The 25,858-nt window shown below is 38.6% G+C and overlaps 1 protein-coding gene across 5 annotated transcripts; it reads right to left on the minus strand.

Moving 5' to 3' along the window:
• Positions 1 to 2,358: 2,358 nt before the first annotated feature.
• Positions 2,359 to 25,015, minus strand: TIAL1 (TIA1 cytotoxic granule associated RNA binding protein like 1). 5 transcript variants are annotated; one of them, XM_055793606.1, is made up of 12 exons: positions 24,690 to 25,015; positions 17,480 to 17,576; positions 14,035 to 14,133; positions 13,669 to 13,723; positions 13,271 to 13,358; positions 11,297 to 11,372; positions 7,990 to 8,098; positions 7,607 to 7,702; positions 7,436 to 7,520; positions 7,022 to 7,145; positions 6,405 to 6,544; positions 2,359 to 5,463 (listed from the first exon to the last, which is right to left on the minus strand). In XM_055793606.1, the coding sequence occupies exons 1-12, from the start codon at positions 24,716 to 24,718 to the stop codon at positions 5,346 to 5,348; spliced, it is 1,116 nt and encodes a 371-aa protein (XP_055649581.1). In that variant the 5' UTR covers positions 24,719 to 25,015; the 3' UTR covers positions 2,359 to 5,345. The 5 variants fall into 5 exon arrangements, with proteins under 5 accessions (XP_055649581.1, XP_055649580.1, XP_027645799.1 ...); XM_055793605.1 differs by having other exon boundaries at positions 14,035 to 14,184; XM_027789998.2 differs by lacking the exon at positions 24,690 to 25,015 and adding an exon at positions 20,709 to 20,803.
• Between the last annotated feature and the right edge of the window lie 843 nt (positions 25,016 to 25,858).

A 25,858-nucleotide genomic window follows, 5' to 3' on the forward strand; every position in this document is an offset into this window, starting at 1 on the left:
CAGTATCTGAGCTGCAAGATCTGAACTAAGCAATAAATTCTATCAATTGATCTTTCCCATCATGCTTGATAGCCCAAAATTAAAGAGAACAAATAACTTCTGGAATGGAAAAGATCTGCTTCTTTGCAAGGACCAAAGAAACCGCAAGAAGCAGTTTTCATGGAACAGCACCCCAGTAACAATTCTTCATTTATTAAGGTCGAAGAACTAGCTACTTAAATGGTGCATGGCAGCTTTTCATCATCACCTAAGTACTTAAAACTTCTACTGAGCTTGCTCTAGTAAGTCAATTTCCATCTAGGAAATGTAAGCATTATTAGTGTTTTATGTGGTAGACTTGTGATTTCTATTCAATTACTACCCACCTCTGCTCCTGAAATTATATATTTAAAGAACGGGAAGACATTCAACAAGCAGCTGTGCATTTTCCAAACTATTTCAATTATACAAACAAAAGGGTCAATACAGGCAAACAGCAGAACACCAAGCGAAGAGGTCTACAAATTCAAGTGCTTAAAGCAATTTCCTCCTTTAAGTTTTCTTTAGTTAACTTAGATATTCGAGCTTGGCTGCTCAATGTGCATCTATTCTCTCAGAAAACAAAGAGAAAACAGCCAGAAGTTATGTGTTCTCTATTTTTGTAATTTTAAAGCAACGTTATTTTAAGCAAGGAGATAGAGCAAGCTTGTATCTGAATGGTCACAATCCTTTGGATACTGCCGCAGTAGCTGTGCAAGCCTGTCATGACTTTATATGTGTTTGACAATACAACTTGACACTGATGCTGCTGCATCACACGCACTAGTCTGGCATGCATACCATCTAGTGTCACCATTTTTCCCTTTCCTTCTCTTTCCATCCCTGCCAGTGGCTGGGAAAGATAGCTGCCAAGTACCTGGGATCAGTGAGGACCTGGTTTCATACAAAGAACAGTGACCGATCCCTTGTTTTCAAAGGGAAACAGTCAAATGTTATCAGCCATCACTATGGAAAAATCAGCTTACACTGAATTCCCCGACAGAACTCTGTAAGTGTTTTTCTTCTACATGAAAAAACACTGCCTATCCAACTCTGATGTCTTATTGACAGCTTGAATATTAAGATACAAGGGTAAACCAATGTTTCTTCCCACAGCCTACCAGGAATATTTTAATAACCAGCAAGATTCAGATTAGCTTTAATCAAAGCATGAGTGGCTGTGTATTTAAGCAAGAATAACTTGTATTCAAATAATTATTATTGATGTCAAATTTTTGAGTCATGACACTTTAAATGTCAGTGAGCAGAGCATGTCAGTCACACCCATGATCTAGATCAGCATACATCCCCTGAAACATGACACAATCAATATTCACCCATCAACATAAAGTCCTGTTTCTTTTTGAAGTAAAACATTCAGTAAACACTTCACCATTTTCTTTGAAGTGGTGGTGGAAATTTTATCCATGTGACACTGAAAAACACTCTTCTTTTTTTCAAACAATCAACTGGATTCACAAAAGCTGGCTGAAATGAAACACAACAAAGACCTTCCCAGCAGCTATCACCTTGCAGATGCCTTTTTATGAACAGAAATGCCATTACACAGTGAAATCCCTACATCTACCAATGTTCAACAGGCACCACATGCAATCAGAACAGAGTCTCACTGAAGTTTCAAAAGAACAACTTCCTTTTGCTACTACAGCAGCAATCCAGATCCAAAACTGTACCTATTCAAGCTGGAACAAGGCAGTTCTTTACAAACCCCATGCATTTTTTTGAAGTATACTGAATAAAAGATTGCCTGTATCTTGCAATGTAAGAACAGTGCAACAAAATTGTTTATTGCTGACCAGGAAACAGTTCCATGTGATTAAAACAAAGACTTGTGCCCTTGTTCAAAAACAGTCAGATAATTAAGAAGATCAGACACTAATCATGTCCACACAGTTTTGAGTCTGCTTCCTTGTGTACAAACACAAGAAAAACAGATCACTCATTTTCTGCAAAACTAAGCCTTATTCACTGTGAGACTTTTTTGGCGAGTGAAATGAAGGAAATTATTCTGATACAGTGAATAGCTGTCTCATGAAGTTATCTTAGTAAGGAAGAAGGTTCTACCAGAAAAGTATGTCTGAAAACTGGTAACAAATATACACAAGGAGGCAGGACTGATGAAAAGCTACATGTAACCTTAGATTTACAGCCTTACTACTGCAAGTCTGCAAAATACAAAACTTTTTTACGGAAAAAAATTAAATAAACCATCTTTTACATGATTGCAAGTGCATAGTTTACAAGTTCAGCCTTGTATGCCTGTTGTCAGTTTTACAGCAAAGAGGGACAATGTTTTGACAGATGACAATACAGGATAAGCCCTTTATCATGTTTCACTTTTATTTAACATTTTCTGCAAATGCAGATTACAACCTTGCTTCAGGTTGCACGCATCAACTTAAGCATTGATAAATCAATACTTTTTGAAACCCAAATCCTAGGGGTAAGGGGTTAGGTAGTGGTTGATTTCTGTAGTTAGAGAAATTACAACAGTGTTAACAGTCACTCATAAAAGCAGTATGGTGCAAGAGGCTCTTTGGTGCCAAAAAATTGTCAGTGATGTATTTATGAACGCTACTGAGCAGAAAGCAATCCAAATTACAACCATTCCTCGCAGTGCTATAGAAACATTAAAGGACACTGGAGACTCCTGTATCTTGAGCAGTCTATGAAGAAACATCACCATTAAAGAAAAGCTGTATAAAAATCAATGACAGAAGACTTAAATGAAAAAGTATATCCTAACTTCCATCCTGAAATACATACAGGTCAGGTACGGCCCAGCTCTACAGCAGGCATATTAAATAATATAGATTTAAGGTGACCTACACATTGAGACCTGAAAGATCACTGCCTTAATCCTACACCCATTTATATGGGCATTTATGTGGCAATGTACTTGCATCATCTTCAGTAGCGCGTAAAGAACATACTGCTTACAAACCAGCATGCATCCAAAACGTAGTCATATGGCAAACACCTAGAATTATGTAGAAACCTCAATTTTCAAGTGAAGTCTAAGAAATCCTAAAGTAACTTGCAATTCATATATCTACTGACTCGTGATTTTTTTTTTTAAACCAGGTAAGTATAACAAAAATGCAGACTTACTTGTGGGGATTTTTTTTCCCCCCAAACTACAATGTATAGGCCGATCCTCGCGTAGATATACACATATATACAAAATTTATAGAAAAACAAAATTCCTGTAGACAAGGTTCCTAACTTGAGGAGAAAAACATTACATATACCATAAAGGAGAAACAGAGATAAAGGGCCAATTCTGTCATCACAAGCACTTATGGTTCCACACTAACTTCAGTCATTATTGCATGCATTAGCTGCCCAGAGTTATAAGTATCTCTGGGTACAGTTGCACCAACGGACTAAACTGCTCTTCCAGTACATCTCACTTTCAACCTCATCTAAAAGTCAAGGTACTATTTTGCATGTCAAGTAGAAGAGGAGGGGGAAAAAACCTCATGTGATTTGCTACAGCATTAAGTGTAGTTATTTGCACAACCTGGCTGGGTTTAACAAAACTGCAAGTTTCCATTTCAAAATCTATTCTAGCTTGCAACACCTGCATGGTAAGAAACAGAAAAGAGAAAATATACTCATTCAGAACTATCATCTCTCAAATCAAACATTCTGTTTCTTCTAAAATGCAAGTTTGCTTCACTAAACTATCACTGCAAATCCTACATCCTTTTTTTAAATTGTGCCTGCCTCAGCGTATTTCAGTATACAGCTGAAACATCTGCACCCCCTAGCTGTCACAGGTAAGACACAGTACTTATATCTAACTTACATTCATTTTAAACTTCAAATTTATTGAGGCAGTTTATATCAATGTATCCATAAAATAATTCAGAAATAACCCAAGTATACCATTTAAACATCTTCATGACTTATCCATTTACACACTCAGTACACAAACAACCCAGCCTCTGTACAGGTTCATCACATGCAAACCACCCATAAAGACAAAAACTTTAATTAAAAATAAGTCACAACTCAGTGTACTGTTTCAACTGCATCTCCATTTACCAAATGGCACATTGAATATTCTCTAAAATAAGATGTTTTTAACAATCTTGTTAAAAAATTCTTGGGCAAAATATTTCTAGACTTAAAAAACATCAAGATTTTTCAAAACACTCAAGATACTATACAACTTACAATAACCTTGAAATAGGTTTACAAGGTTGTTAACCAAGGTATTTACATACCAAATAATGTAAAGCAAAAAATTTGTATTTCTAATGACAAAAAGGTGATGCATTAAAATTTATGAAATTAAAATTAAGGCTCTTTGTTATAGTTCTTTATGTAACTTTACATAATAGCCAACTTTGGAAATGTCAGTCTTGCACATTCTTGTCAATCCACTGCATTTAAAGCAGTAGAGTATATTAAGTATTACTTTGAATAATTACATTGCTACTTCTATGTTTGAGCATGCTTTTGAAACACTGTAATTATGAAATATTTACAATGTGTAGCCTTCAAACGTTATGTAAAAGCACAAGTATGACTGTCTGATTTGAATACAAACAACATACTTGCAAAAACGTTTTTACTTCTCAAAATTAAATGCAAATCACTACAGTCTTAATAAGCAAACCAGCGCCGTAAAGTTTTAATGTGTGCCTGAATGTGGACAGTAAAAGTTATGTGAAGTTATCAAGACAGTACTGTTTTTCATTTTAGACTGAACTACTCTTTGTATCAGACTGTTTTCTTTAAGCATGTAGAAAAAGTATTTTTTTAAAAATTATTCCAAGACCTACACATACTTTCTGAGCTATGCCCATAGGTTTCTTGAAAAATCAATACTGTCTAGCAGGTTGTAATGATTGGTCCACAGTTTATTTCAGGATGTTATGTTCAACTAAAAGCAACTTGCTGCTTTTCAACGTCATTTCTCTTAAAAAGCACAGTGATATAAAACACTGAAGACAGAACCAAAAAAAAAAAAATGGAATGGTAACCTAAAGATCAAATCCATTAGCCATTTCTCCTACTATATCAAAATTTGTAGTCAGAATTGTCTTTATTGACTTTATTTTTAATTTTTGTACACAAAGAAAAACATGTTCATATCCATCATGAACAAAAACTTAAAAAGGCAGAACTAGAAGACATTTGTGTCCTTCACCAAAGCAAAGCTGTGCTAAAGGTTCCAAACATTTCCATTTTTAAAATAAATATTTTCTTTTTTCATTGTCTACATTCCAGTCTTCAGAATGTCACTGGAAACTGCAGCCTATCATGAAATACACACTTTTAAACAGAGTCCCAGCTCACTGTGTTTGGTAGCTTGCCATACCATATCCAGCTTGGTTAGGTATTACAGGAGCACCTTGTCCCTGGGCAGGTTGAGCACCAAATCCACCCATCCAGGCAGCAGATGGAGATTGGCTTAAAAAGAAACAAAACAGTTAAAAAAAGGAAAGGAAAAGAAGAAGCAAAATAATCATGCAAGCTAGTCAAGTTGTTTACACAACAGACTTAAAAAAACCCAAAACACAAGAACATACTTCCTACACTACTATTCATACCAAAACAGAACAATTTCTTCTTCTCTTTAACGAGTAATTCAGGTTAAGTGCTATAACATGTGATTCTTGAAAATATCATAAGCTTTTTAAGAACAAAAAACAGCCCCACAATCCTTGGGTACTACTCGCATTGGACAACTGCCTCCAAAGGCAAGTACGCAGGTGGCTATAAGTCAACATCAGTGATGCAGAAATGCAAAAAAAAAAATTCAACGTCTAATTGGCACGAATACCAGCGATAGGTTTAGCAGGGCTTAATGTGTTTAATTGGCAAGAGATTATGAAGAATTACATAAACAAAGAAGTTATTTTTAAAGTATGTTAAAACAAAAAGTTGTTGTACAGACTTTAGTCTTCAAGAGGTAAGTATAAAGCCCACCCAAATTCTGAAACTGCACAAGTGAGTGTCAGTATACAGTTTCTTTCCTCCAGGGTTAGGAACCCTTTAGGCAAACAGCTGGGCTCCCGGGCTCACACTCTCCAGTATTCACCATCTCAAGTCAGAAACCAGAAAGTTTTTAGGTATCAGGCAAGACCACCATCCAAAACTCTACTGCTGAAAGCAGCAGGTCTTTGTGCCTTCAAGTCTCAAAATACCTATATACATAAAATGTGCAATCGAAGTACAGGTCAGAGTGACTCACCCCATTATTTGGTCCATGGAAATCATTAAAACAAATTTTAAGCATGTGGGAGTCCACCTAAGGCTTGAAACCTCGTGCAAACCTTGAACCAAATGAGCTTGAAACTCAGATATAACATTCTTGGAATATTCTAAAAAAATTAAATACAATTACTCACTCTACTCCAAAACCCTGTTGATTCCATGCTTGGCCATACATTCCATATGATGGTACTTGCCACCCATTAGCCATATATTGCCCATACTGTTGTGGATTTCCATATACTTGGCTCCATTGCCCCCACTGACTGTAATCCACCTATAGAGAGAATAATTCATAGTACTTCAGGTTCTAGAGATGACTTATGTTCCTTTTGTGCTGCTGAAGGCACACTTTTTAGCTGTATCAATCACAGGGCTACAAGCAGCAATAATGAGATCAGAAAAATAACACATCCCCGGGACTTAATTAGATCCTTGTACTGAAAAACACAGCTGTGTGTGTTTGAAATACTAAAGAATATATGGTTGGATAGTAACCTCATCCGCAGTTAGTGAATGAGCAAGAATCATTACTTCACAGTTTCTCCCTATCTTGAATCATATCCAGAAGACAGTAACAGATATTCCATCAAAATTGCTAGCCCAATTTGATGAACAACTGGAACATAACTGAGGCAGAACATGGAATTTCACAAAACTCTACCACAAAATATAGCTATTGTAACTGGGAAGGCATTACAGGTATATATATAACTGCTTTTGCAATACGATGAAAAGGTTAAAGTGCAGTTACCTGTTGGAAGTTTTTAGTCATATCAGGGGATTCTTTACCCCAATAACATTTAACAACATGTCCTTCAATTGTGGTTCCATTAACTGAAACAATAGCATGTGCTGCACTTTCATGGGTTGAAAATCTAAAGGATATAAAAACAAACTAATGTTATGTTTTATAGTACTCTCACCTGATTGTTAAACAAACAGTAACTCCATACATACAGGAAATCCAGAGAAAAAGATTTGCTTTCACAGATATTCATCTTCTCAGGCAAAAAGATTGGTGGCCACTTTTAAAAATTCCAAATTTTTCTATGAACATATGGTGACAGCTTTTAACATATCAGCAGAAGTTCAATCAAATAAAATTACAGAAAGATGAAACACTACTACATGAAGAAAATCACAGATTCTTTTCCTCTGTCCATACCTGACAAATGAGTAACCTTTTTCTGGAAAGACCCTTATTTCCATAATCTGTCCAAATGGTGAAAAAGTCTGTCTCATAAGCTGATCTACAACATAAAATGTTTTTGAATTAGTCACCATCTTGGCATCCAAAAATGCTTCAATAATAAAAAAGAAATATAACAAATCATACCTGTTAGCCCAGAGGCAATTCCTCCACAGTACACAGTACAATTTTTTGGACTTGACTGATTTACTACATCTTCAAATCTCAATTGTTTTGTATTATCTATAAAGAGAGAAGGCTGGTTTTAAGCAGTAGGCTAACAGCAACCACAGAGTCCCAGATACTTACCTTGCACACAAGTATGAATTACACATTTAACAAACACATCCAGTATGTTATGCTAGACCAGTAGCACCACCACTATGTTGATACAATATACCAAAAAGTCTATTCCTTAAGATCTGGAAGTCAAGCCAGATATGTAATTAAGTGACAATTTTGGCAACATCATGCGTTATTCCTCCATTGAAAGACAGCGAACACAACATAACATTAAATGAACGTCTTACTTTCTTGTGTACTTTTGGGGGCTGGTGGTTTCCGTGTCGCCCAGTTAGTTCTGATCTGACGGCCTCCCAACCACTGGCCTCCCATGTGTACAATAGCATTTTCTGCATCCTAAAGAGATTAAAATAAAGATTGTAACACATCCAAACAAGCAGTATGTACAAGTCTACTTCTAAGACAGACTGGTTGTCAGTTAACTCTGTTGACAAAACCAACAATAGCACTAAGAAGTATATAAAATTCTGAACAACCACAGTAAGCAGCCAAAAATGAAGTAACATAAAGCCCATCAGTTACAGAGAGGGCCCTCGCAAGTGATTTGGTAAAACCTTCCTCCCATCCCCATTTCCTACACAGACATTAGAAGCCAACCAGTCATATCTATACTACCTCTACACAACAAGCATCAGCATTAAAATATTTGAAGGCAGCGCAAAAAGTACGAATTCATACAGACGTCAGAAGCAATTACCAAAATAAAACAACTATAATTTTAGTTGTATTAAAAAAAAAATCAAACAATTTTGCCAATTGATTGTATTAAAAATATAATACACAAAATGTATGTAACAGTAACAGATGAAAAGTCAGGAAAGACTTTAATTATCAAAATCCTTCACTGAACAATTTCTCAGATGTAACCCAAGTAACACTTAACGATGCAGTATGTGTTTGCAAAAGACATTGTATAGTTTTTTCAGAATCTTAATATGCACTCAACACAATACATCAAGTTTAGGCAGAAAAAACCTAAGTTCAGGAAGGCTGAATGGTAGTTACTAAGAGACTGTAATGCTGAGATAGAAACAGATTGAGCATGGAAGTTTTCTTTTATTTATTATTTGCACACACACCCCTGTCCCATCCTCTCTTCTGCCCTCTGGAGGCATACAATGTATGTCTGGGAACACTGCTTCGTAAGTTCTCTAAATATTAAAGTCATTGTATGAACACACACATGTACAAAAGAGTCCATGGTCTGCGTGGCTTAACTTCTTATCTTAAGCACAAATTAGAAGACGATCTTTAAGTTCACATTGTAAGCAGCAACATCTAGAAAGCAAAGCAAGGGAGAAGTTTGCTAACACTTGCAAGAAGCAGGTTTTTCCCCAGTCACTTTGAAAGAAGAGAGGCAGAGCAAATAGTATTGTATGTTTGGAATGCTTTCCCAAGGGCACAAAGCTTAAGAAAGAAAACTCCAAGCACAAGGGACCAAGAGAACATATGGACAAGTTAAAGGTGAGGAACTAGCATTGTCCTGCCTCACACCGAAGGCTTCCAGCTGTAACAGCCTGGTCTCAAAACTCAAATCACTCAGGACCTTGATCCTCCTAAGTTGTAATTACACAGGGTATACTCATTTTGAAGACAATACATAAATACAAAGAAGAAATTATGAGAGATGACCTATAAGAAAAAAAAACACACTTAAAAGACAAAAACAAACCACCAGACAAAAAAAACCCCACAAACCGACAAAAACTTATCCAAGCACCCTCGCTCCCAAAACCTAACGAGTAAGTTACAAACTGACTAGGAAAGGAAAACTAGCTCTAATGAATCTTGCTGCCAGTCTTGAGGATCACTGCTACAACAAAAAAGGAATGGAGCTCATGCCATAACTTCGGGTTCCACGTAGGAGCTTAATTTTCTCCTGTGGTGTGCATGAAGACCTGAGGCTGAAGCACCTGATGCCAGAGTACCTGAAGCCTGGGAACATATCCCACTTCCCCAAATCTAGCAGGATGACAATAAATTCTGAAAAACAGGCCTTAAAACTATCAGCTCAGGATGGCTATACTGTAACCCTATAGGTGCAGGTGCTGTTTGAATGAACATCAATCAGGACATACATTTTAGAAGCACTATTTAGTATTACATTTAGAACTCATCTGTTATTTTTGCCGAAGAAATAGATTTTAAATTAGGAGGTTTTACGGCTCAGTCTTAAAATAATCCAGTACTCTGCATTCTGTATGACTGTTACAACATTTCCCCTACAGTCACAGAAACCAAGCACAACTCTGTGATAAAGGGAAGAGGGGTACAAAGAACTAAGACATCTATTCCTCTCGTCTATTTCAACTGCAACACACTCTGAAACAAGGCATCCAATTATCTTCTGACAGTTGCAAGTCTGAAGAAAAGGAATTACAGCTTGGTCTTTTAAGATGCATTTCCAGATAACTGATGCAGAAAACAGAAAGTGTCCTGACATGTAGGCCCTTCTGACCACACAAACTGGCTTATACACCCAAAATCCTTAACCGTGTGTTTTTCCTATACAAAATACTTAAGGGAAACAGTTTACAGTTTCCCTGTGTTATCCTAAGTGTACCCTTAAACACATACCACTCAATTTTCCAAATAATTCTCACAAATTTCTTATGCTGTCAGACATTTAAGTTCAAATTACCAAGAATTATTTCCTGAGTCAATTGTATTGTTATAAATGATAGGGCACAGCACTATACTAATTACATTCTACAAACATCATCCTTAAAAAAGGGATACTAGTCACTTGTCAGAAGCATTTTTTCCTAAGCATATGTAACGTTACCCATTACGTATCACCATCCAACACAAAACCAAGAACCACCTTCAGTTTTACAACACACATAAGCAAAATGCTTTAGAAGTACAGAATCAACTCCTAGTTGCAAATTAATTACTCAATACAAAGAACCATCTTAGATTTCAAAATGTTCTAAGAAAGCAAAGGACCAACCGAGGGCTTTACTGCGATGCAGAGCTCAAGCAGTTTATGACACACTTGGTTGCGTTATGACCCCAGGAAGACTGAGCTTTGGCATGAACCCCAAACCTGGCAAACACCAAACCCTGCTGCGCAGCATGGCACCGCACTCCTTCGGACTGAGGGCTCCAGGATGTCGTTTTGCAGGGTCTCCTACCTTAACACAGGGAAACGCACTGGACCTGGCACAATGCCTCTCCGCTAAGCAACCCAAAGTGCTACTGAGCGGACCAGGCACCCAGCTCACTGTAGGACAGACAGTTCCACAGACTAAGCTGAACTACCCTGACACACCTAAACAAGCTCTCCGCATTCAGGAATCTTCTTTCACAATGTTCTCTCATCTTTTTTCGCAATATTCACACAGCATCACCGTCATCTGAATTGTTTCAGCCCTTAACCACAAATAAGTTATGGACTAAAGTCAATTTGTCCCATACATGCAAATTTATTTCCCTTGGGGAAGTCTGACACATAGCGAACACATAAACTGAGAGGCAAAACCAGAAGTGGGAAACAGGCAATTATTTTAAATCTACATCATGATTACTCACCAGTTTGTTATAAAAAGATACAAAACCATAGCCTTTTGACTTTCCAGTTGCCATATCTTTAACTACCCGTGCATCCCTGTGAAAAGAAGCACAGCTATATGAGGGTAATATTAATAACCTGCAAAATAAAAACTAAAAGGAACCACACACACTGTATTGTGAGCATAATTTTTTCTTATAAATTCAGTTAGCCCTAAAACTACAGTCATTCCTGAACTCTCCCTATTGCTTCTTTACCTGTTAGAAAAAAGCAGTAGGACAAAAAAAATAACATGTAATAAACATGCAACCTATCCACATAACCTATACTGGCTAAAACTAGAATGTTCAAATTTGAAGTATAAGAGAAACAAAGTTTCCTTTTCTAATATTCTATTGTCTAGGGTCCGCTAAGGTTTACTGTTCTATAAATTACTGTAACAATTCTATCTAATTTACCATGCATTTTCTAAATAGTTAAATGTCTTCTGCCTAGTGATACAAAATATATGAAATATTTAAAAAATCGAAAAAGAGGAAAAAATAGGAATTAAAAGGCATACATGGCCTGTTAACAGATTTCTTTATTTTTCTTGGTCAATTCTCTACCATCATTTTGGAGTTTGGGTAGCTGTAAATTTTGAAAAATTGACATTTTCAGAAATTTAAGAAAGGAGAATAAAACTAACAACAATGCTAAGCACACCAGTACGAAAACAACAAATTTACACAGAAATTTTAGTGAGTAAGTTAAAATGATTGGAAATATAGAACTGCACTGAATATAGAATGTTAAAATGTAAATACTAAAATATGTATATATAAATAATGTATAATAAGAATAAATAGAAATGAGAAAAAATCTACAACTGAGTTCCAGTGTGCACAGTTCCTTGCAGTTAGCCTTCAAGATCCTGTCCATTCTTATGAGCAATTCTGCAAAATAACCAGAATGCTATTACTTTTAATTGTGACTTGGACTTTAGAAAAACTGCAGGTCTCAGGTATAAATATAGATTGAGAAACAGAAACCTGAATTATTCTCTTTAAATTGATTTTTAAAACAGTACTACTTACCACATTAAGAGACAAAAAAGCAAAGTAAATAAAATAGCAGAGGTAAGAAATAAGATTTATGATTCATTTAAAAATATGCGTACAGAACAAGAGAAAAATAAGAATTTTGTTCTTAGAAATACATTCCTGTAAAGTAGTACAAAAACATTCATGTGCAACTTTGAAAGATTTTAATAAACTGATATAAGATTTAACAGACTTATGTAGCAGTACTCTTAAGGATAGACATTCTTTAGCACTCAAGGATTCTTGTAATGTTAAATATGTTCAATTAAAACACCAGGTGATGTAGTATCACCTCCATTATCTATTAGAAGTTTAAAGAAACATTCTCTTAACTGGCAGAAACGTGCACATATTGTAAATCCACCATTCTTTCATTTAAATACTATAATCTTAATTTATCCCCTGTTACCATCCAAAAAATATTTCATTCTCATAAGTATTAGCTTTTTTCAAAACATTCACAAGTTATTCAACTAGAATATGATTTTAAGTAGCTAATTGCCCATTTTCTGTACTGCCTATGAAGTGCAGTATGCATGCATACAATACACACTGAGGATGCAATATACACCAGTTGTCAAGTCACTACTCTGTACACATTCTGAACAACAAAAAGTCACACTTAGGAACAGTAATTAAATATTAATAAAAAGTTGAAGTACATTAACATATAATTAGGTTAAAAGCACATTGCTTTCAGCAAAACCAGAGCATAATTACATTACTGCATTTACAATCATGACAGATACTGATATGAAACAATAACCCCTCTTTACTCCCCACCCAACATAAGGAAATTAACATCAGAAAAATTATCTAAATTTTTTTAAAGAAATAACATTTCAATTCAGAAACAAATTTTCACTGTAATATTTTCTAACTGATACTGGAAATGTTTATAATGATACTTACGATATTTTACCAAAAGGAGCAAATGCTGACTTGATGTCTTCTGTTGTTATTTCTGGACTTAAATCCCCAACGAACACATGGAAGTGATCTGAAAATAAATAATTTACTAATCAAATATTTAACTGCTATCTAAAATTTCAGCTCCTGAGAAAGTGATGCTCTGCACACAGCACTGGGAACCAGGAACACCCAGGATTCCATTTGATGAGTAGCAGCAATTTAATCTGTCCACTCCAGTTTCCCCAGTTGTAAAGCAGAAACAGAAGAATTAGTTTGTAAAATTCTATTAAACACAAGATGGGAAGGAGAAAAGTTATGTTTAAATGCATTTAGGACTAATTATTACCACATTGTGAAGTATTTGTGTAGAAGTTATACTGTGGCATTACTTTACTTACTGGATGTATCTTTTTTCTGGCTACTTGGTGTTGTTGCCCAGTTTACTTTGACCTCCTGAAAATAAGTATAAGATTTAGTATAAATTCACAAAAATTCTTACATTTCGTAAGTTCATTCAGGGGTGGGTTACAACCGCCAATGTTTACAAATCATCATTCCATACAAAATGCTGTTGTAGTTAGAACATCACAAATGATAACATTTCATAAACAAGACTCACTTTTTTAGGTCAGTATTTTAAAAATATTATTCTAACAATATTTAAACTTGGTAAACATCTTCAAAACATGAATGGCCCACAGTTCTATCATTTTTTTTTACAAACTATATTCCTTAAATCTAAGATTACAGTGTAAGCAACTTACCTTTCCCAAAATTTTTCTCCCATTCATAGCAGCTAATGCAGCAGCTGCATCTCTGTGTTCATAAAATTCCACAAAGCAATAAGGGTCATTGCTTGTATGCTGCAAAACAGAAAATCCAACAGAAGAGTTGACCCTTCTGCTATCGGGTTGCTGAGAAGAAAATCCAGGAAAATATATTACTTATAGCTAGAAACTTTAAGAACAATTTGCATTAGATTTATGAAATAGCCTTTGACACTACACTTAAATGCAAGAATGATTAAGATGGAATTTTTATTAAAGGTCTAGTAATTGCTGAAGTATAATTTACTTTGTATGAGGGCTCAGTACTTTTAAGTTTACTAAACTAACAGTAATTCTACTAGAAGAGTGATCTGCAGACCGGATGGAAGGAGGAAAAAGGGGAAGAATGGAGAGAACAAACATGATCTTCTGACTCATAAGTTTGTTCCCCAGGTACATTTTCACCAATTTCCTCTCTTCTCCTCCTTACGAAGTCTTTCCTTTTATTTGCCTGAAAAATTACTAGCAGACAGCAAAGTTGCATATTCTCAGTCTCAAGTGAAAAAATGTTATACCCAGCAACTGGGAAATATCCCTTTAGAAGGGCTCAAAACAGTTTGAGGGAAAAAGATATTCATCAATTGATTATTAATTTTAAATCTTGGGTATAACCTGTTTTTGTAGGATGGCCTATCAAATCACTAACAAAAATACTAATTGACAAACCTCACTGACATATTAAACGTACCACAGCATTAAGTGCAAGGAGCATAAAAGTTTTCAGGTAAGTTGATCAAGTGGAAATGATTATTAGAATGCCAACTTTAACACTGGATTTAATCTGCCTAAAAGATGTAAAAGACTACAAAACCTAAAGCCTTACACCAAAATAGCTACATTAACTACATGTACATGGACCAAAAGATGATAAACACCAATATTAAACTAAACAAATTATTTCTTCAATGGACAGGAAAGGCTCTAGCACATAAGGAAACTGCTTTGCCATCAGTATTCTTGCACATCAGCCTCCCCCAGTGTCAGGTAAAGCACAGCTCTAACACAAGAGTAGGCCTCCACCAGGTTTAACTAGTTAACTTCCGAAAATTCACACATGCTTACGTGGATAAGAAAATTTTAGTTCTGCCTGGTAAAACTGGATTTTACATCTTCAAACATCCTTCTATCAACATCTGAAGAAGGGAAGCTATTAAGATCCAAGAGCTGAACTGATCCTAAGACCTTTCTATATCTAAAATGATCAAGTAGTCTGAAGTCATCCTTCTAAACACTGTCAGTTAACTGATGCAAAACGAACATGAGAGAAAATACACCTGAGATCCTAAAAAAAAAAAAAAAATTGTCACAAGAGCCATGAAGTGCTCTAAAAGCACATTCATCCCAGATGCCCCAGAACAGCAAGTCTTAATTCACCCTGCTTCCCACACTACTCTCCTGCTGCAATGAACACAACATTCGCGAAACACATTTAAAACCTTAGCAGATTTAGTGCAGTTTATGCTTCAACTGAAGTGCAATTCTGCTTTTAGATTGTGGGGAGTTCTCCTTTAGCACTAAGAACTTGTCTGAACTTAAGGGCCTCTTCTGCAGATGCCCAGATCTTTACCTGTAAATGCTTGTCATACTACCCCCTTGAGTATTACATACCCCCAAAATAAGCTCTTGAAATCTCTAAACATTTGGCATGTTCATGTCACGTATTCTACAAATGAAGAGTGAGCAAGCAGTTAATACGCCTGGCTAAAGGGGCAGAGGGATCACAAAAGTTTTGAAAACACTCAGTTATAAACCTGACTGATGGTGGTAGTAACAATGGACAGGTAAGAACCACTTAAATATAACTCAGTACCTATGAAAAGTTTACAACACACTGATAAGGACAGACTGGACAGGTATTTTGACAGTTAAAAAGTGCTGTAGCTAGAGGCCAGTTGCAGTCTAGAATCCAACCTGATCTTGCTGACTGCTCGGTGACAGGTGCTAAGGTCAGCCCAGTGCGTTCACCTCCATACAACCTAATATAGCTGCAAGTAGCTTTTTGTTTATCTACTTATTTCACAAAGATCTCTCACTTGTTATTTCTACAGTTATGTGAAATCTTAAAACCACAATGCCTAGCTGAAGGTAAAATGAGTGCTGAAATTTCTTATCTGGTTCTCAGGAAATCAAACTGCTGCTAACAACTCTTGATCAGCCAAAGGTTGGAGCAGCAGTACCTTATTTCTCAAGTGTATGACAATCAAATCTGTTTCTTCAGAGAAAAACTAATAACCATGCTTTGTTATCCTTCTGTTATCTTTCTCCAGATAATGTGGCAGAGCTCTTACCTTCACCAAAAAGTTTTAATAGAATGCCACCAGGCAAATTATTAGTTAAGACAAAGATCAGAGTGATTAACAAGCATCAGGTGGATAATAAGCAGCCAAAAGCCAAAAAAGCAGTGGGTCACACTGAAAGGAATAGACAACCACAGAGGAGTTACTAGTAGTGCTCCTAAAGAAATCTGGTCACAAGACTTGCCTTTTGATACCTTCATTAACAATCCTGACCAAAAAAAATACGTGACTGTACTCAGGAAATCTGTAATTACAAGTTAGTATGAAGCACATGAAGTAGTAAAAAGTAGGGAGAGCATACAGAAAACCAGAGTTGAAGAACCAAAAACTAAACCTAGCAAAAGTTCCAATTAGTCCCTGCCTGCTCAAAGTTTATCAATTATAAATGGGCACAAGGAAGGAAAAATATTAGGGAGCAAGAAGTTGCCTAAGATGTGTGAACAAGATCACAGAAATGGCTACCAACCCTAATCGTATCAGAGTATTTACAACAGAGGGAAGAAAGTATTAATACTTACCAACACTTTGTAACAAAGACCTTATTATCTGGAATACTATGGAAATTTTGTCACTTTGTTTCAAGAAAAAAATTAAGGATAGGTGAAGAGAAGAGCTATTCACACTGGCACAGAAGAGGCTCAGGAAGAGCAAAACTTATTTTGATGCATTTTTTACTTTTCATCCATGGTGACGAAGCATTTATTCAAGAGGGAAGATTACTGAGGCTTATGTTAAAATAAAAGTGAAAAATGTACAAAATAACCATGAATAACACTTGAAGTAGTAAGGTTTCTGATAATCAGAACAACATGGTTCTGAAAAGAGGGATAACAGTCACTTAAATAAAGTGGACTCTCATCATAAGCTAATAAAAGGTATGTCAGGGCTACAGGCTAAAGTACAGGACTATACACAACAACAGGTCTCTTCTGCAAAAACTTGTCCCCAAAGCCACACACACAATCAACCTAAAAAAAACCCCACTACCAGTAACGTCAAAAGCAGCACCCAACTCCATTTATTTTGCACAACTTTATCCTAAGTTACATTATATTTGCTACCCCCCTGGATGTGGAAGGCCTTACCTCTGTTATCATTTTACAGCTTTTGCATGGTCCAATCTGGCTGAATAACTGAAGTATGAGAACTTCAGTCACATCTCTGGAGAGGTTTCCTACATAGCTACACAAGGAAACAAAAAACCAGCATTTTAAACCAGTGATTTTCATCTTTTCAAATGTAATTATGATTTTAAAATCTTAAATGACAATGAAAAATCTCCCTTTAAATATCCCAGGTATCTTAAAAACAGTATTTACAAATTATTTCATGATATGGTTTTAATGCAGTATTCATGTGGTTTCTAAATTATAAAGCTGGCCACAAAAATGAGAATATGAAGCTTGAGTCAGACATAATACTGGACACCAATATCTAGTGCCAATCATTTCTTTGGCAAAGAAATGTCAAAAGCATGAAGAACATTGCTCAAGAATGTTGGGTAGAACAAGCAACCAACTGGGAAAGACGTTTTAAGTTTCACTTCCCACTGAGCATCTAATCAAGACTACTTCTGAATTTGGGTACGAACCCACATCTAACTCCTATTAGTTCAGTAGTAGCTATCAGACATTGACTGTGCTGCCTTGCAAGCAGCCAACTCGAGTTTTCTGTTCTCCTGAACATTTGGAAAACCAGCCCACTCACCAATAGGAAGGTAATTTATGCAGCATTATGCCATAGAAATATTCTGCACAGCATCTATCCCAACAGCTACCAACTCTGTAAAACTCCCCAAAATTTTGGCAGTGTTATGTCAATATCACCCCTGTTGCCTGACATTTTTATTTATAAAGCCTTAGAAATAATTCCAAGTTTTGAAATACCTGTCAAGTTTAGATAGAGCCCTAGATTTACCCAGACAGTCAGAAATCAAATAGAGTTTCAGAACTACTTCTAGATACTCTGCTACATTTCACACATAAAAATTAAAACCAAGTCACAGAGATGGCTGACAAAGTCATGAACGAAAAACTGAATTCTTAAAAAAAAAGTGACTAATTTGTAACCAACTTGTAAACAAAGCAATCAGTTAAGAGAAAGGCTTCTGGCAGCAACAAAACTCAAAAGTCAACAGCACAGGGTCATTCATTATCTTTACACGTAAGCCTGTCAAGACATTAAGTATTCAAATGCAACCAATAACATGAGCAGAACTTTTTGTGATTTAGCTGCTGAAACAATATACATTTTAGTCATTTTACTCTGATCTACTACAGAATGTCACAATACAGTAAACTGAAGTCAGTCTCAGCTGTTCATCCACTTTGATGAACATAAATGTAAACTGGCATTTCTTATATCTTACATAAGGCAATTTTTTTAAATTTTTTTTTTTTGAGTACAGCAATTTGCATACTACTTTTTCTTAATGATACTACTTTTGCTTAATGGGCATCCCTTTAAAATTTTTGAAAAGTAATTTCTGTGTTTGACAACTGGACTTTCACCTAGCTTCAGCAAAATTAAGATGGACATTATTTGTTTTCATCTGAACACCACACAGTGATATCAACAGATTTTTGGTTTTGTTGTTATTCTTTCAACAACTATGGAACAGTTCCGCACTTTCTCAGTCAGGACTTAAATGCTACACAATATTTAGAGTGAGCTTCTTATATATCACACCACCTGAACATAGAGACACCCATTAAAAGCTTTCAGGTACTCCTTACTTTCTTACTAAACATGTATGAATTAACATAAGTCATTAATAGAAGCCTGTATTGTTATGAAGCATTTCAGTAAAGAAGTTAAGAACTACAGAATCCTCTAAGACCCACTGCAGGACAAATTGCCCATCATGTTTTAATTCTCTATTCTGAAAACTTTGCAGTTAAACATTTATCCATACCTTCTTTCTGAAACCTTAACTAAATTTTTGTTAATCATTCACCAAGATTAAACTGTAAATCACTCATAGTTTGAAACTGAAATATTAACCTTTGTAAATACTATTAAAACTGGATGGAAAATGCAATTACCAGTAGGAATTTCCACATAAAGCATCAGTACTGCTGTGAACTTATTACTAGTACTTGCTTCCTTTGTATGTCATAGAACAGTTACTAGTTAACACTATGCCTTAACAGCATGCTGATATACACACCTGTACGGCAGCACTGACATGAAATTAAATACAGTGAAGTCCTATTAACATTATTTCTAGTGCAAAATCAGATACAGTAAGGAGTACAGTTAACAAGCCTCTTCTGCATAATTTTAGTATGTACTTTGGAAATGTAAGAACTCTGAAAAGCAACCTGAAGAATTCCTCTTGGTCTGACAAAAAAAGCCAGGAAATCCACTCCTCAAAAAGTTATTCCATTAGCGTAAGATAGATTACACTAACTGCTAGGAGAGATATTAGGTGGTTTTCCAACACCACTGTGTCTTCATCAAGATAGCTGTGAGCAAGAACGTTGCACTATAAACTCACGGCACTAGAGATGAAACAGGGTGCCCCTTCATAAACATCAGCAGTGTGGTTCTGGATGACCTGATTGATAGATTCAAATCGGATGTAACGTCCTAATGATACACTTAGAGATTTAATGGACATGATAAATACTGCCTTGATGTTGATTATCACCATAATCAGAAGGCATTAACACCTTTCACAAGTTGCTAACACTCAAACTTGAGCAATACACAGGCTAAAAATACTTCACAATAAAAGGTTCAAGGTAACAAGGACAACATCCACAGAGACCTAAATCTCTTGAACTGCATATAAAATACGGGAATACAAACCTCTACAAATCTGAAATAATACACTAAAAAGTCGATGGTTACTTTCATGTCATGAAGTACAGCAGGTTGCAGAACCATTACCTCCTTCAGTACAGTTAAAGATGACTTAAAAACATACAAGCAAGCATCTTCACTGTACAGTGTTTCAACACTATATAACTAAGGAAAGAAATATATTCAACACATTAGGAACAGAAACCTTACCTTTCTGGAAACACAAAGCTTCCCTCAGCTGATGCTAATCATCCACCACGTATGGTCAGCCTATTGGTGCACACAGTTTTCCCCTTTCTATCTATATTTATACATGATATAACATAGCACAGTATTTTCTATTCTACTTAATGAAATCAAAATAGGTAGAACCACCCCTAAAAAAAGCATGGCTTTTAACATGCTATTGCATGGTATTTCAACCTTCTTGTTTTGTAACATTCTAGAGGATATATTACTCAAACTTTTAAAAAAAATTATAAATCCCAACAGAGAAGAAGCACTTACTATACTTTTATAGGCTGTTGTCTTGGTTAATGTGACAGGGCAGCAAAAGTTGTGGCTTTTTGCATACAGGCAATAGTGTTTGTTCCCTTCTGTAAGTTTGAAGCACTTAAATACCAATTAATAAACACATACAAAAAAACCCCAAACCATATATATAAATATATGTCCTGATAAAAATTTCAATATATTACACTTCTGCATACTGCTGACAACACAAAGAATAACAAACTGTATTTGAAATTCAGAGGTCTTGCAGAATTATCTAAAGAATAAAAGAATCACGTATCAGCAAGTAGCAAGTTTTAGAATTAAACTCTTCGACTTGAACAGAAAAATCCTCTTTGTGAAGGTAAACAGGTTTTTATTGTATCATAGACAGGTAGGGAAGAAAAGGACATTTACAGCCACTACTTTAAAGTCCACAGAACTCCCCTACATACTCTCTGGAGGAAAGATAGTAAACAGGTTTTAAAACTCACACAGACAACATACAAGAAATGGCAGATTCATACTTAAATGACGAAAGCATGATAACCAATTAACTGATGTGGTAAAGAGCCCACTGAAATTCTAGCAGCACCTCTGTTTAGTGGTAGTGAACTACTGTAAATAAAATGATACCAAGAAAAACACACTCTGTAGGCTCCACTAGCAGACAATATTCCTCTACAAGAGAGCTGAACTGAAAGAAAGTATAAGAGAAGTGAACCCAGCTCCCGATTCACAGCTGAAGTCTTACTTCTGCACCCTATCCACATTTCATGACATCCAGAATACACCATGGCAAGGCTAAGGATATAACAACTTGTAGGTATCTGGTGACTGTTTGTTAAGGTTTTTTTCTAAAAACCATTAAAAAGAAGCACACACACATTTTAAACTTTTCTCTGAGTTACCAGCAACAGCTGATAATATTAGGAACACATTTGGTTTCTGATAGTTTAGTTTCCACTTTAAAGTGGAAACAGGACTTTGATACAGTTTGGGATGGAAGGAAACCCAACAGCACTCACAGAAAACTGAGCTTTCAAGTGTTCTATTAAAAAAACCCTAAACAATAGAAGCCCACAGCTCATTTGAGGACCATCTAAAAAGTTACCCCTTGTGAATTTCATGTATCATACTTGAATTGAGGGGTGTGACAAATCCTACAAAAAGGTCTCCCTTTCTCATGTTATCTTCAAATTGTTTAGATCAGCAAGAAAAACTTTTTGGCAGAAAATATTGTATGTTATTCTTCACATTTCTATAAAGGCCTACTACTTACAAAATGTGAGAAATAAAAATGCAAATGGTGTCTATTTTCTACATCAAGCCTCAGAAAATATTTTGAATTCTTAAGACCTATTATGACTGAAAACAACATAACAGCTCTGTAAGTACTGCAAATTGAAACAATTATTACTCCTGAGATATTTAAGATGGGCATAAATGTTAGCTGAACAGTGGTTAGGTGGGGTTTTCCTTTTAAAAAATGGCTTGCAAGTGTTAAATAAGAAAACTCCTTCCTACCCTACAGGTTTAGTGTTTCTTTCCTGAAGGAGTAAATGAAATACCCAACACATTCATAAAGTATCACTTAAACTATCAACCAAGTGCTTAGGCAGGTGGTCAAATAGCTACTGAAACAATTTGTTCTTCACTTACTTGCCTCCCCAAAACAAACCAACCAACCCACCCACCCCAAGGAGTTCAACTTCAGTATTATTAGTTGTTCTTACCCCAGGATCAGTGAGTTTTATTTACAGGAGAGATCATAACTGCTGCACATGAAAAGTATTACCCAGGATAAAAATTTTTAAAACAAAACTTGCAATGCTAAATTTAAAGATATTTCAGATAAAAGGAGGGACAAGAGGGCGATGCAAGAAATGCCACAGCAGAATTGTGTTCTATGAAAAAAAGCCCTCAAATCATCATAAGAAAGTAACCTTACATGACTGTGTTTACTCAAAAACTACTAGGAAATGAATGTATATGATGTTTATTAGTTTGACAAATTGAAGAAAGTCACATGTGTGCAATAAAACATCTTGGGCAGCTGTAGAGACACTATTTCAGAAATCTTAGTACAAATGTATTCTTTTTCCCTTGTCAGTAACTATGGGCTAAGTCAGGTCATCAATGGATGCATTAACCACCACTCACTCCCAATGTAGTATCAAAACTTGTTAGCAGTAAAAGAACATTTTAAAACCTAGTCTGTATCTAAAAGAACATTTTAAAACCTAGTCTGTATCTAAAAGAACATTTTAAAACCTAGTCTGTATCTAAAAGAACATTTTAAAACCTAGTCTGGATAGAGAACTTTTTTTTTTTTTAACAAAAAAATAAAAGGTGCCAATCAGGAAAAGAGGAACCTTGAAAATAAAGCTGAGTAAAATGCTGTGTAACTTTGCCCCTTTTCCCTCCTCTCATTCTAAAGCAACACTCCAAAAGCTACATCTACTATCGGGGCCAAGCAAACTCAAGACCATTTGGGTAGTCAACACAGAAAGCATTTAAAATATGCCTATTTAAGCCATGCATCTCAGGGAGCAAGGGCTGGATAAGTACTTACACTACACCATAAACAAGTTAAAAGAACTTTTACAGGCATAGGAAGGAGAAAAAACACCAATTGCCTTGAAAAGCTTTAAATGCCAAGTCATCATTTTGGAAGTGGAAACAAAATTCAGAGGTATTTTACTCTGTTTCAGTAGTTTCTTTCAAGTGGCCTGTAGTCCAAATTACCATTGAAAGCCTTTCTGAAGGCTACTGTCCCAAAAACTAAATAGACAAAGATTTCATCTGCACTGCCTTGAGCTGCGTTTCTTGTATGGGCAGCCTGCACGTTGCACTGTTGAGACTGCCTTTCTTACACAGGCAGCCTGAACACTGCACTGTTCACACTACACATAACACCCCTTGGCAAGTGGAAACTCAAAATCTATGAACTAGTAAAAATAATCGACAGAATTATGTGCTCTCAAGTGCTTAACCATACATACCAGCCCCCCTCATATAAGTCAACAGGACAAAGAAAACTCATCAAAACCATACCTGCAGAGTTGAAAAGAACTCAACCACCAAAAAAAGCTCAAGTTTATATTTTTAAACAGAAAACAGATGACAGCCACCAACTGATTAAACACGGCCTAGAGAGACACGGCCAACATACAGTTATTTCTTTGCCAGGGCCCACGAGACTGTTATTAAACCACGCTGTAAAACACCGGAGGGAAAAACAATTTTTCCTCTCTGCCCACCATAGAGCGTCTCCTTTTTTACGGCGTTCCCCGTCCCACCCGCCGCAGGGAGAACACAAAGAACTTTCCTAAGGCCGGGACGGCTGTGAAGGGGGGACCCGAGGGCAGGCGGCCCGGCCCGACCCGCTCCTCGCCCCGGGAGGGGCTTGTGCCCGCGGGCCGGACAGCGGGACTGCCCCGGGCACTGCACACAGACCTCGTTAGGCAGCTCCGAGTCCCCTGGCCGCCGTCGCCACCACGGCGGCAGCCCCCGTTTCCCCCCCTTTTCGCCCCGAACCGGTACAACGCCAGGCTGCGCCCTCCCCGCCTCCCCCCCGCCGGCAGCTGCGCTCTCCCGTGCCGCCCGGGCCCCGCTCCCCTCCCTCCGCTCCGCGGCCGACACCCGCTCTCCCCGCCCGCCGCCGGCTCCGGTCCCCGCTCCCATCCCTCCCTCACACGCTCTCTCCTCCAGCGCCCGCCGCTCCTCGCCCGCCGCTCCCCCGGGACCCCTGCGCCCCCCGCGCCCTCCCAGCCCCGCGCTCGCCCGTCGCACGCACCCACCCGGGCCGCGCCTCCCCGCCCCCACCGCGGCCCGGCCACGCACGCCTCCGGGAGCGCAGCCCCCCTCCCCGCCTCGCCCCGCCGCCGGCCCGGCCCTCTCCGCCCCTCCCCGCCCAGGGCCCGCCAGCGCTCGCTCCCCGCCGCCGGAACGCCTCGGCCCCGCGGCTCCCCCCGCGGTCCCCGACCCACTCACAGGGTCCTGGGCTGCCCGTCGTCTTCCATAATGGTGGGCGAGCGCCGCTCTCAGCTGCACCCGGGGGCAGCGCCGGAGGGGGGGCTCCGCCGCGCAGGGAGGCGAAGCGAAGGTGAGGGTGAGGGCCCCGGCTCCCCCCGCTCCGTCTCGCCCCCTCGCCAGGTCCCGACACCGCAGCCCGAACAGGAGAGGGAAGAAGCACCACAAAATGGCCGCCGCCACCAGACACTCAGGAAGCCGCGCTCTGCGCAGCCGCGCCCCGCCGGCCCGCTCCCTCTCGGACCGGATTCTCCTTCCCGGTCCCCGCCGCCGCGCCGCGGGGCGCGCTGGGGATCGTAGGCACTGCCGGGGACGGCGCGGCGGGACGGCGGGCGGCCTCCGCCAGCCTTCTGGGTGCTGTAGTCCCTGCGGCCGCGCTCCGCGCCGCCGGCCTGCGGGGAGCCGCCGGGCCGGAAACTACCGCTCCCAGCGTGCCCGGCGGGAGCGGGGCGGCGGGAGGGGCGGGCCGGGCGGCGGCGCTCCCCGCCGCAGGGCGCGCAACCGGGCGCCGCCGATTGGGCGCCGGCAGCCCGGGAAGATTCGCTTCTCCGCGCCGCCGCCTCCCGCCGGCGCCGAGCGGGGCAGGGCCCGGGTCCAGCTGCTGCCCCGGCTGCGGCCCCGGCCCCGCGGGGTGCCGCCAGCCCTGGCCGCAGGGGCAGCGGGGGAAGGCCCGTGCTGAACCGCAGGCCCCCCGGGGTTTCTGCCCGGTGGTGCGGCCGTTCAAAGGCCGCGCTGCAGCGCGCTGGTAAATGACAGGCATGGCGACCTGGTACACCTCAGGGGGCTCGTCCCGCCCATGGTCAGTGTACTGCCGTGTGCTCGCCTGAGGGGAGGCTGATCTGTATTAGAATGTGTTACTGTGCGTTGTGTTCGCTCACAGGCGAAGATTATGGACTGGTATAGGGTACCGATAGCACAGCCCGGCCGTCTTCAGGCAGCACAGTGCGTCAGTACATCATCAGTTAACCGTAAAGGTCATGAGTTGTGTAATGCTTGAGGGGCTCACCCAGAGCAGAGATGATGGGGAACGGGGCCAGTCCATCCCGTTTCGTTCCATATACGCCAATATGAGGTGTTTTACAGGAGGCATGCCATGGGCCATAATCTCTCAGTATTGCTGTTTGGGACCA

This window comes from Falco peregrinus, chromosome 1 (assembly GCF_023634155.1).
Source record: "Falco peregrinus isolate bFalPer1 chromosome 1, bFalPer1.pri, whole genome shotgun sequence".
NCBI classification, from domain to species: Eukaryota; Metazoa; Chordata; class Aves; order Falconiformes; family Falconidae; genus Falco; species Falco peregrinus.